The 13,821-nt window shown below is 38.9% G+C and overlaps 1 protein-coding gene across 1 annotated transcript in view; it reads left to right on the top strand.

Moving 5' to 3' along the window:
- Positions 1-2,381: 2,381 nt before the first annotated feature.
- wls (Wnt ligand secretion mediator) overlaps positions 2,382-13,821 on the top strand; it is a 37,117-nt gene continuing 25,677 nt past the window's right edge. The window contains exons 1-2 of the mRNA XM_036556239.1: positions 2,382-2,624; positions 7,684-7,956. Of these exons, the coding sequence (XP_036412132.1) occupies positions 2,519-2,624; positions 7,684-7,956 (379 nt within the window). The 5' untranslated portion in view covers positions 2,382-2,518. The remainder of the gene's footprint in view (positions 2,625-7,683; positions 7,957-13,821) is intronic.

Genomic DNA, 13,821 nt, shown 5'->3' with positions numbered 1-13,821 from the left:
GAAAAAAAATAACAGAAAATTTACACAGAAGAAGAAGAAAAATAATGTTTTTTAAGGATTCTTTGGTTTTACATAGAACCATGAACGCTCAAAGAACCCATAGCATGATTAAAGGATTAAAAAGATGGTTCTTCAAGGGTTCTTTAGTGAAGAGAATGGTTCTATGAGTTCTGTATAGAACCATTTACATGCTTAAATGGTTCTTTACATCATGAAAGGGTGTTTCAGATTGATGGAGAATGTGCTGTAGATGGTTAAATGAATGAAGGGTAAACTCTGACTTTTGCATGATACTCTAAATGACTGACTGTACATATTGTACGTATAGAATTATTAGCAGAATTATGGATAAATATGAAAATGTTTCAGATGTATGAGACTGAAGTTAACAGTACTGTTGAAGTGCAAAGAGAAATGAATACAAACCAAACAGAATCACTATCTGATGGGTATAAAAGTGAAATATCGCAGGTATAGACCTAAAGGTTTACCATATTACTGTAGGCAGCAATATATATCATAATATTGTAATGGGCTTTCAGCCTTTAGGCTCTTATTTGACTCAGATTTTCCTAAAAACTCCATTCATCTGTTTCTTGCACCATTAAAGACTTTCTGTGTGGTTAGAATCTAAATAAATCTTCAGAAATGTGTTTATCTGAGAGCTGCAGTTAAGATCATTTGGGTTCACACTCTGTGGTGAGGCTGTGGTGTTTCTGCACAGAGCTCAAGTGAAGGACGTCCCCAGCCTGGGCAGACGCCAGCTGACTAACCACTTAGGCCGAGCGTTCTCCTCTGCAAGCTTAAAGCACTGTGTGAAAAATTAATAGTACAGCATAATTTTAGCCACATGCACCCAGGACACTCAGCCTCCTTCTCTGCTGCTTATTTAGGATGGAGAAACATCCAGGCTTTATCACACCCTATGAAAGAAAACTGCAGGAATTTCTACAGGAAGGCTAAAGGAATTTCTACTGGATTCCTATACAAGTCTTAAAGGGCCAGTAGCCCATTTTTCTTGTATTTTATTTTAACCTCCACATGTGACATTTGTGTGGTTTTGTGTATCAAAAACAGCCATAATTCATGTTTATATGACCTCTTTATCCCTCACAATTAAATAGTCTTTTTACTCTGCCTTTAGACTAGGATATGCAAATGAGCTCTGCTCTGATTGGCTGCCTCATTCAAAAAGCAGTCCAGGTTGAAACACACTTTCTAACTTCCATAGGAGAGGGCGGAGCTGAACTGCTGTAGGCTAGGGTGGGCAGATCTATTTATCCAGGTTCATTTGTGTGACATCACAAAAACAATTAATTCAAAATGGGCTGTTTTTCCAGCTTAGTTTCCTTTTATGGACTGAACGGACCAGAAAGAGGTGAATGTTACTTTTTGAAACTTTGTCAATGTTTACATATTAGATCAAACTCATTAATTAAAACAGTGGTTGGTTTTCTGTGATACTGGCCCTGTGGTGTGTGTGTGTGGTGTGTGTGTGTGTGTGTGTGTGTGTGTGTTTATAGTACCTGTTGATGAATGGACCAAAAGAAATGACCCAAAATGACTTGGTAAAATTCTGGTTCCATTGACTTACATTAAAAGTAAAGTATGTTATAGATATATAGAAAGATAGACATACATACATTTGTCGCTGCTGTTGGAACAAATCCTCGTATCTCCAAAATAGTAACATATATATATATATCTCAAAACTATCGTAAAACAATGTTTCACACATCCGACAGCATATTCATAACCGATTTTTTGTATTATAGCTTTCAGTTAGCTAGCTTTTAGAGAAATACTGAAAAACAGTTGGTTCCTAAAGGCTTTGTAATGTGTTTTGGCTTTTTTACTGGGTTGATATCACTATGTAAAGGATCCTAATGCTTTAACAGGTGGCTAATTCTACATTCATTTGGTTTCCTCATGGGATCTAAAGGTGCACTACAGAAAACTAGTGGCCTCGTTTGGAAACAATTAAGCAAATTAGAAAGCAAAGCCAGTAGCTTTTAATCCTAAAAATGCTTCGGACGTCTGGTTCCTACCACCACCACTGTGAGCAATTCTTAACTGCTTCATTTCTCCAGAACGGTGCATTTCACACCAAACACTCTGCACGACTTTGTTTGCCTCTTAAACACTTAATTACGCTGAATTTTTGAAAAGGCGTCGGAGTTCCCCTTTAAAAGCACCTCTCATCTGCCCTCTTAGTCTCTTGTGTCGCTCATAACGAACAGAAGGCCGACGATCTGCGTAAATGCAATGTTATATACTGTCTATGTATGCAATGGTGCACTAATTTGGCTCTTAAAGGTCCCCAACAGTGCCATGGTGCAGATGCCCGGTGGTCATGTGGTCCCTCCCCCTATAGCTCGGGTTTAAAGAAAGGCAGGCTTTGCCTGCTTCACTCCTTCGTCTCTTCTACCTGGATGCAGCTACTTCTCTTTCTCTTCCCTGTCGTTTAACTTTGCTCCTCTTTTCCGCCGCTGTGCACGACGGATTTACGCGTGTAAACATGGCCGGGGCGATTATCGAGAACATGAGCACCAAGAAGTTGGTGATCGTTGGAGTTATCTTGCTTTTATTCCAGGCGTTTTCGTTCATGGTCGGAGGGCTGATTGGTGAGTAGTTTGTTGGCTATTTTTGGGCTCTTTTGTTCGCTTTGCGCGCTTTTCACCTCTGCGAATAATGTTCCATGAGCTCCAGATGAAGTGTAGATGGCTTTAAACACAACACAGAGTTGGCCTACCGAGAGATCTTTCTGGAATTGAGGGAGAAAAAAAAGTTACAATGGGCTCAAGTTGGCTTCTTGTTGGAATTTTTCCGTTCCACCTTAAATGGTGCAGCAGTTACATTGTGGCGCCTCAGGCGCCACATTGTAACTACTGCACCATTTAAGGTGGAACGGAGGAATTCCAAACAGAGGCCAAACACAGCCTCGTAAAAGTTACTGCTTTTGCTAACTGGGTGATTTTTACTCACTGTACCCTTAACTCTTCACTGACACCCCCTTTGGTGCTCGTTTTAAAGTTTCTCGTCTTCTTTGCTCTGATTCATTTCTGCACTGCTTTCTTCCTGAACTCCAACCTACACATGCAAACATGGAAGTATGGAAGTTCCCTCAGCTCCACCACTAGAGCTGCTGTTTGCCAGGCTAGGACGTTAAACATGGACTAAAATACGTTGTATACATTCAGAAAGTCCTTTATTGACCTCATATTTCCCACAACTAGCCAGACTGGAGAGGCAACAACAGCAGCTTCTAGCTTATACTGCTGAGCCTTCACCCACTAAATGGTTAACCAAATCTCAGAAACTTCAGTCTGATCTCACCTCTGCCAGACAAAAGCTCCCCCCCTCCTTTTTCCTTCTCCTCCTTTCTTTCTCTTATGCCCCTCAAGGCACTTTTCAGATCTGTTCTCCTCTCAGATCTCCAGCTTGAGTTCCTACAGTACCTCGTTAGAGGACTGGGAGCTGTCAGAAACCTCTCGTGTCCTGTGGCTGTTCGGAATCTTTTGGGTTTCGTTGCATCACCGGAGGATCTGGGAATCCTTCACTTTTCATTTATTTCACTTTAACTTAATAAACCAGCAAATTGTGAAATAATAGTATAGTAGAAGTATTAAGAAGGGGTGAACAATATGAATATATTTTACTGTTATTGTGATAAATTATGTCATGATACACTTTTCTGAACACATTATGGGTACTGTTAGTGCTTAACCCTCTATTGCACAATGTTGCCTCAAGGCAACAAACCCATTTTCCTCACTTTATGATAACATTATGCAATAGGGTTAACAATAAGGGGAAGAGTTTATGTCAATAAAAAGCATGTAATTAGTCATGCTGTCTATGCTTTTATACCTCTTTTCAACATTCAGTATCACTTTTTTTGTTATGAGAACTAGCAGAAATATGTTTGTTGCCTAGAAGCAACATTGTGTGACAATGGAATGGATTTGGCCAGCCACAAGCCAGGTCTCACCAGTGAAAAGTGAATTGAATATTTTTTAAATGTACTTTTAATTGCTTTCATATTGTGCGCAGTAGAGGGTTAAAGAACACCAAAGAGAGCATAATTAGGCCTGTTTAATTGGAGTGCCGTTTGCGAAACATTGAATAAAAATCGTTGTAGTAGGTTTATTATTATTATTATTATTGTTATTGTTATTATTATTACTATTATTATTATTATTACTATGACTGTTTTAAATGTGCCGTTACAGTTTCTATTTTGTCTGTTCCAACTTATTCATGATACACATTAGGATTTGTTTTTCTGAGATATGTCTTGAAGTATCATGATATAACATATTTGCCATATTGCCCACCCCTAGTACTAAGTATTGCTGGAATGCACTAATGTGTCTCTCTGTGTTCAGTTAAAGAAGAATTCTATAATTTTTGTCAGAATTGCTGCATAATTAAGATAGAGATGTTAATAAGGTAATTCAGGCTGTTTTGATGTGAAATGCTCTGCTGTAGAGACACTCACCAGAGGCGTTCATAACAGTGGTGATAGGAACCAGACGTCTGAGCGTGAAGTGCACCCCAATGTGACCTTGTGTAATGCGCAAAATTTAGAGGTAAAGTTTTGCCCGTAAACACATTTTTAAAATATGTATGCATGATGGAGATATGTACCCAATTTTTTTTTCTTTCACATTTACGACTATTTCACTATTACACAAAAAACTCAGATAATTGTAGATTCACTGGTTTCGGATAATGAATAAAATGGCTATATTTGCGATGTAGATATAGCAACCCCTGGTTCCGATCACCACCACTGTAAATAAATTTCTCTACAATGCATCATTTCACATTTAACATTAAATTAGTTCTCCAGGATTGAGTTGTTCTGAAAATTCGGTGGAACCCCCCTTTAACTTTGAGGCCTGTCTACTGTCTCTTTTTGTGAAGGAAGGAAGTCGCCTTCAGTCTCCACAGAAAGTTGGATGGCGGCTGATAAATTAGCTTGTTTGCCTGAGATTGATTTAATGAAGCGGGATTCCTTTGTGTTTGGTCGGTGGCCGGTGGCAGCCAGGGTAATTGAGTAGAAAGGCTCGCCGCTTCCCCTGTTATTGGACAACTTAAACACGGCATGAGGTCACTGGGCCGAAAGCCTTCTATTATTTCGGACACTTCGGGGTGGAGATTTGGAGAGTGTTTGCTCCCAGGATTGTGGGTCAATGAATGCACGAACTCTGAGGGGTTCAGTATTGCTAATTTAGTTTGTCTTAGCAGTTTGGGACATTCACAGAGAACGTACCTGGATCAATCGAAAACTGAAAGTGCTGTCTTTGAGCAGTTTTTGGCCAGAAATCTTAACTAAAAATAAAAAAAAACTATTTTGTAACTATTTTGTTTTAAAAAAATATTAAATCGGAATTCATCTGTGCCTTTATAAATCATGTTGATTGTAAAAACAATAAAAAAACAATAAAAAAACAAGCAACAGTATTAGAAACACTGTTTTTGTTTACTCTCCTGTGCTGGTCAGTACAGATGTATATAAAGACTTTGAGCAGCAGGTAAACAGAAAAAATGTTGGCTATGTGGAACTATTTTATGGTTTCTATGGAGAATATCAGACAATGTCTAATCACACCACATATCAAGAGGTTTGACAAAGCCAACTTGCTGTTCTTTGTTTTATTAATCTACTTTTTATACCATTTTTTTCATGGGCTTCAGTTTTTGAGCTAAAAGCACAAAACTTTGCACGATTGTAGTGCCTATATAGGAATAATGTGCTTGTGCTTTTGGGACCAATCGCAGATACACATACTGCACTATAACGTTTTCATTCAGAATTTGTTCACATGTAGTTAGGAAATGAATGTTAAGAAAAATCACAACAGCCTTAATGACTTGGCAACCACCTGGAATACCATACCTATGGCCTAGCAACACCTTAGCAACCAACTGGAATACCATAGCAATGACCTAGCACTGTCTTAGCAATCATTTGGGACAACACAGTAACACCTTAGCAACCACCTGAAATACCATAGCTATGGCCAAGCAACACCTAAGCAACCATCTGGGATGCCATGGCAACTGCTTTGTCAAGTCGACTTAGTTTGTTCATAAACTTCCCCTTCTGTTTATTTGTTGTCAGCATTTTTAGGTTTTAGATTTCAGTCCAGTGTGATTTTGGCCAAGAATTTCCATTTTGGTACATCACTCATTAAAACAGTGACCTCACTTTCAGTTGATTATGCTTGTTTAGGAAATGATTCAGCGCATCATGATGTCTTAGCAACCACCTGGGATAACAATAGTAAAATCAACTTGTGGTCAAGCTTTTTAGTGCATTAGAATTACTACTAAATATACATTGGATACAGAAATATAAATGGAGAAACCATTTACACAGTGGTCAGTTATGGACAATAAGAATATGATTATAGATAATAAGAATATAGTTTTTAGTTTATAGGTGTGTTCTGACATCGATGCAGCTGAATTGACGCCTTCAGATCAATGCACACCACTATAAAATACACTGGTGTGCAGTTTTTTGGCTCTTTACCCTTGGAACAAATGTTTTTTCAAAGGGGATGCACCAATACAACAGTTCTGAAATTCGAAATTCGATGTCTTTCATGAACATATCTGCCAGTACCGAAACACAAACCAAAGAAATTGTGACTAAATTAATCTGGATAGGAATTAAGAAGAATATAACAAATCTAACAAAACTCATTTAGAGTGGTTTGGTGTGCGATGGTTGATTGTAGAGACTCACCATGACTACAACACAAATATAGACATTTTATTTACTATGATGATGATTAAATAAATATTTAATAAAATGTGGTTCAAAATCCTCTCAGAACTATCATAAAACAGTGTCTCAGTCATCAGGCAGTGAATTCATAACCATTTCATGTAGGAACTTTCTGTGAGGGAGCTTTTAGAGGTGGACGTCTGGTTCCTATCACCACCACTGTGAACAGATTCTGACTCGGCATGTTTCTCTAGAATTGAGCATTTTGTTTACATTTGTTTACCATTTAACTGTGCAGAATGCGTCGTTCGTTGGGTGCTTTATGTTTGTTAAAGAGGATGTTGAATGTTCTGGAAAGTTCCCTCCAGGCTGCTTTGACTGTCATGTTTGAGCCTCTGGCACATGAGCTGTTTCCCATTATCTCCTGCTTCCTGGAGGTTTATAGACTTCAGGTGTGATTGGTGATCCAGGAAGAGTTGTATTAACAGGCACTTCACAGTGCAGTGACCGGCCTCCTCAATGCCAGAGGAGAAGCAGCCCTGCTTTATTGTGCTAATGACTCCCTGCTTTCAGACGGGTCGTGCTGTCTCATTGGGTTCAGCGCTCTCTTTTAACAGGTGGTATAGATTTAGTGCTGGGTGGTGCTGAGAGAATTCTATTACAGTATCTTCCAAATATTTCACAAGATCACAGTATTAGATGTTATTAGCATTAGAAAAAAATAAATTGTACACCAACTTTTGTATTGCAGCTATGTCCAAAGTTCATGTGTTTGCCCACCATCAGGCTCAGGCTCATTTACCGTGAGCAGAACGAAGACTACACTTAATGTTTTTATAGTTTTGAATTTCACCTGTGGATTCCCTGACTTATTGTAAATCACTTCTGTTCAGCTATATTGATACATTAAGGATTAAGTTTAATTTCTTTTCCTTCTGCAGCTCCCAGTCCCACCACTGCCATCCACTACATGGCCACAAAGTGTGTGGACAACGCGAAAAGCCATTCTCAGAGCAAGTGGTTCATGCCCTGGGGTCCAAACCAGTGTCATAAAATCAGAGACTTTGATGAGGCCACGGCCAAGAGGATCGAGGCCAACAACATCGTCTTCGCTGTGCACATTCCTATGCCTAACAAAGAGATGAGTCCCTGGTTCCAGTTCATACTGGTCATCCTTCAGTTCGACATTGCCTTCAAAATGTACAACCAGATTGGTGAGTTTTCCACTTTGAATAAATCCATATGAATTATTGCTGAGTATGAGCGTGTAAAGCCCAATTAGTGGAAGACCCGAGCAATAATGCAACCCTTAATGCGGTTGGACTGCGTAGTGGATAACCCTGTTACAAAATCGGCCTGGCCTGCTGTGATCATTAAGCAGTTTTTTGCATTTCTGTGTGATAGTTGAGGACGATATTTTGTTGCTGCTAGACTAATAAATTACAAGATGTGTATGTCTAGACCAGGGGTCGCAACCCAAATATTAAGAAGAGCCATTTTGTTCTTTCAACAAAAATCAATCCACCTTGGGAGCCACAACATTTTATGTCCATTTTACCATCTTGGCTATAACTATGTCTCAGTATGTGCTGATGTACTAGTATAGACTAAAAAAAAATAAACACAAAAAACACAGACTTACTTTGCTCTGCTTTAAGCTTTAGCTCAGCTATAGCTGCTTTTCTCACATCTCCGGCAGGAAACTTTTCTGCAAAAGTGGAACGTTAGTTTCTAGTAAAATGTCTGTCAACGCTTGACTTTTTACGAGGCTGAAGTCGCTTCTCATTCGCCAGCTTCTTGTTCAGATTTTCTCATTCCATCTTAAATGGTGCCAGTGGCTGAATGTAACTGCTGCACTGTTCAAGGTGAAACTGAAAAATTTCAAACGAGAAGCTAAATTCAGCTTTGCAAATTTTTAGTGTTTGTGAGTTTCTTGTTGCATATTAAACGTATCAGAAACCAGCTAGAGTGATTATAAATCCATTCCATAATCCATAAGTCCATTCCCATTAAATTTTTCTCTTTTGATAGCTACTGTAGCTAGGCGAGATTGTTGTCTGTGTTGCTATGTGACCAGCAGTCTGCGCACCAGTGTCCAGGGTTAATGAGTGAATTAACAGTTATAAGCTACATTAACTCCAGTGTTGAAGATCATTTACTGTTAAAACTGTGTTGAACAATTAGCAGAGCTTTATTTCACTGCAAAGGAGGATTATTTTATTTTTACCTATGAATCTAATTCTGCTGTGGAGCCGCAACAGGGCAGTAAAAGAGCCGCATGCAACTCTGGAGCTTCATATTGCCGATCCCTGGTCTAGACAGAAAAGGGGAGTTGAGTCTTATGTTGAGTGACTCACCACTCAACTCTTACTCAACACACAAAACTTGTGAAATTTCAGAGGACAGGATCATCAACGTTTAATGTGGTAAATAGGTAAAACATTTCATTTCCAACGTTTCATGTATAACTTTGCCTGCAGTTTGGCTGCAGTGATGTGTCGTCATTACTGCAATACTGTTCTTAGATTATTACATAATCGCGTAACAGCAATAAATTTGCTTGATTGCATTTATGTTCCGCAGTCATTATTGTTCACAACTGTATGTTTATATTGCGTCAAAAGGAATGTGAGTTTTCATGGGTTGACGCAAATGCATTTGAGTAAAACAAAACACTTTTTCTGAGACACATCGGGGGTCTTACGAAACGCTGGTGCTATGTGGTGGTGAGTAATGTTTGTTTATTTGAGCTCAAACTGTGTCCATATATTGAGAGCTACTAAGATTTACTGCGAGAAAGCAACTCGAGACTAATTTTTTCTTTGGTTCCTTCTTAAGTAGTTTATTTTCCCATTTGTTAATGTAAAAATAAATACCGCAGCCTTTTAATTGCAGCATCAGGTTTGCAAACATCGTGTATTTTTGAAGATACTTTCAAGTATGATGTTATTTTTGATATATTGCCCATCCTTAGACTATAGTCACTGATTAGCATCTGCTAGGTAATGCACATCTACTGTGTTCTGGTGAAGAGTATATTTTGTTGTCAGGATAAAAGAGGTTTATTTAATAGTTTAGAATGTCATTAATTGTGATAATAGGAAATAGGACTCGGGAGAATAGGGGAATAGGTCTTCTGTCTGTAAGGATTTGAAGAGGCAGCGCATGAGTACCCACAGGAATGTCCCTTTTTGGCCCAAAGCAGACTGAATTTCTCACACGCTGAGAGAGGACTAACAATGATGGATGTGCTGTTTTCACTGGGATGTACCACGGCTTGAGGGCACCCAGCAGGGGCTCAGACACAATCCTCCAGTTTTCAGTTTTATGGGGGTAAAAATGCTCCAACACTCAGAATTGGATCTTAATGACAAAGACTGTGATTCGTCCATCTGGATGAATTGCTGTTTCATTTCTTTATTTACTGTTTAATGTATAATGAATGATGCAAATGATTAAACAGGACATTTTCAAATGGTGTTGCAGTGCCTGAGTGCTGAGATCTCAGGAAACTTCACAGTGGACTAAACTGTGTTCTTATTGAGCTTTAGGAATTTAGGGTTAAGAGCAGTTGCAAAGAAAGCCATTACCCTGACCGTGTCTTAATTAGCTGTATAGCGCTGTTCCTTCTCATAGATTTTCTGGATTGTTTGCATCAGAGAATTATCGGCACATGGTATTGGAAAAGCCTGGATTATGCACAATAATTCCTTTTTCAGATATCAGAATTCAGAACCATTGGCCAACTGTGCTTTGCACACAGAGGAATTAGACCTCCGCATTTTACCCATCCGTGCAGTGACACACTAGTGAACACACATACACTAGGGGGCAGTGAGCATACTTGCCCGGAGCAGTGGGCAGCCCTATCCACGGCACCCGGGGAGCATTTGGGGGTTAGGTGCCTTGCTCAAGGGCACTTCAGTCATGAACTGTTGGCTCAGGGGATCAAACTGGCAACCTTCCGGTCACAAGGCTGTTTCCCTAACGTCCAGCCCATGACTGCCCCATTTATATATTCAGTAACCTAGGCTGTAGGGAACTGTTTGTTGATTAAGCCCTGTTTAGTTTAGATTAGTTTACAACCAGACTTATGAAAACATTTTTCAATTTTTAAAAACAATATTTTTAGTTTTTCAACTTGCGCAATCAGATGGCAAAAACATGCCACTGGAAGCTGTGAGTTTATAGTGGGTTGTATTTTCTACAAACCCGTTCTACCACACAAGGCCAAATAAATGGTTGAGATAAAGCGCCCACCGTTCTCCATTTGGATAGAGTTTAATATGGATTTGTGCTAGTATGGCGAGCAGCAGCGTTTAAAAACTTTCTTTCCTCAACAAAATGTGACATCTACCTAAAATATTAAGAAGCTGTGTATCTGGACGGGAATAAATTTCAGTGCATCAGTGAGTTTGGGTGAAAACTAGTCTTTCGGCCTGTAAATTTAATGGGGGAGCAGCAAGAAAACACTAACATTGCCAGTCCAAACAGTGGACTGTGTCCACATGGGGGATTTTTAACACTTTTTTTTTCTGTGTTGTGTCTGACTTGCTCGTCAGTATCCAGAATGTTGCTTTATTGATGCTTATGAATAATACGTTCTGGAAAATACAGTGATGTAAACAGTTCCTCGAGCTGCGTGGTCCAAACATGCATTTACAGAAATATCAGGAGCTTTACTGGTACCCTGATGAGATAACGAGACAACATAAACACCAGAACAGATTATTAAATGCATCAGATATTAGAGAAATCTTATTCTCTTATAACTAATATAAAACTGTAATAGTGCATAAAACTTCTAGAACAATACAGTTTAAAAATTGCCGTGTTGGTTTATTTGCAAAAACATCAAATCATTTGAGCTTGGGTGCCTAAATAGCATAAGCCCCACCCTCTTAATCCTGATAGGCTGAACAAATGCCTAGTTTTGACCATTGACGGTGGTTCTAAATCCTGGGCAAAAAAAAGCTTCAGACGTTAATTTTAATGTTAATTTTTCAGTGCTGTGTTGAAATCATTCTGCCACATTATTATGCAGAATGTAAAGCATTTGTAACAGTAAACAGCAATGCCAGTTATACTCTTCATATCACTGTAGTATGACTCCACTAAAAAGTGCTGTTTTACAAACGTCACATAAAGACAAACAACACATAATGACCCCAGAAAGGACCGGAGGGGTCGGCCTCCGTCTTAATTGGTCAGATGTTTGACCCTTATTAGTCCGAGAGCTGTTTATATGGTATCTGAAATGCCGAACCTGGACTTTAGGTGTGCAGCACAGCTGAACGAGCCCAATAAAGTGATCCACAGTCATGAAACAAAAAGATCAAGCTAAGCTAGAAGTTAGCTGGCTTGGCAACAAATCCTGCTGCATGAGAGAGCCCAGGTCATGCTGTGTGGGGGCGGAGTCTCGGCTCCAGCCCAAAACTGCCACTTGAAAGGAAGGATTAAAGGGATAGCATGAGCGACTAATGAAGAGTCATTGTTGGGCTGGAGCAGTCTGGGAAAGTGATCGGCAGCGGGAGCTCCTGTGCTGAGTATTCAGGAGGTGATGTACTGAGCCTCTCTACCAGCTCATCCATCCCTGCTTCACCCACAGTTGTGTTCTTTCTAGCTGCTGTTGCAAAGTTGGACAGTCTTTACAGAACGTTGGCGAAAATCCATTCAACCTAAAGAAAACCTGCTGCACACCACTGTTTGTTTTGACAAATTATGTACATTTAGATTGTGTTTTTAAAATTATTTTAGTTTATGCAGTCGAAATTCAATAGGAATACACATCTGTTGGATGGGCTAAGCAGCTGTTTTGGCATTGCTAGTTAGCCATGTTAATGTTGTAGCCTACACCACTATAGCATTGCTGAAGTTTATCTAAAGGATTTCCTAAAAACATCTTTCCCAGTCATTCTCACCTTGTATATTAACATTACAACCAAAAATAAAGTTAGAACTGTTGGGGCTCTCATTATAAGAGAAATTGTGTAATCTAGTGTGTGTGTATATATATATATATATATATATATATATATATATATATATATATATATATATATATATATATATATATATATATAATTTTTTTTATTTATTTATTTATTTTTTAATATTTGGTGTGGGTTTTTCTGTTTTTTATTTTCTGGCCTAACACTAGAAATGAACCAGATGTCCAGGCAAATTCTTATACTTTTCATTTAGTGAAGCCTAATGCGGAATATTATTGGAGTAGCCTGTTAAAAACTTTTACTTGATATACATGAAATTTGTAACTGCAAACAGAAGTGCATTAGTGAGATCCTGCTGGTGTGGGTTTCCTCCCTTTCAGTGATTCTCACGAAAGTGATTTGAGTGCTAATAGCCAATAGCTCCCCCTTGTGGAGAATATTCAGCCTGCCAAACACGGCTTTATAATGAGCCTGCAGGTAGCCTGTTTATGATCAAATTACACACTAATCACTAAGCGGATTCCTTGAGAATGTAGATTGTAATCAAATCTGTTTTTTTGTAAATCAAGTAATTGCGACTGTAACAAGTAACACGCTGTCTCAGACTCTGTCAATAAAATCAAGCTACTTGGTAACAGAGAGAAACAAATGAGGCTGGAAATCTGCAAATCCCAGCCAAAAAAATAAGCTGCACAATGTCTATATAAAGTTGGCAGATGATTCATGAATGCTTGCTGTCATACACAAAATGTTTTAAAGTGTACTGCCCTGACGGTGGGAGAAAATAAATGTTAGCTTGGCTTAATAGCCGCTGTGCTAAAATCTGCTTAGAGCAAATCATACATACATGGTGTTACTTCAGAGTTGGGCATTAACGAGCATTTTGTTCATCTTTACAGTTGTCCCTCTTTTTCTTCATTCAAAAGTATTAATCCTAAAGATCTTCTTCTCTTTTTATGTGAACCGAGTAATTTTCAGTTGTTTTGTAGTTGTAGTTGTTCGCTGTTGGATGCCGCCTCATTCCTTTCCTAGAAGTTCCTCCCCTCCAGATGTTCATGTTTACTGAGCGTGTCTGAGTGACGAGGGCTGAAGACCTCTGATCTTCTGCCAGGTCTGTCTCTCAGAGCA

Source organism: Colossoma macropomum, unplaced genomic scaffold (genome assembly GCF_904425465.1).
Source record: "Colossoma macropomum unplaced genomic scaffold, Colossoma_macropomum, whole genome shotgun sequence".
Taxonomy (NCBI): Eukaryota; Metazoa; Chordata; class Actinopteri; order Characiformes; family Serrasalmidae; genus Colossoma; species Colossoma macropomum.
This window is presented reverse-complemented; position numbering and strand designations above follow the sequence as displayed.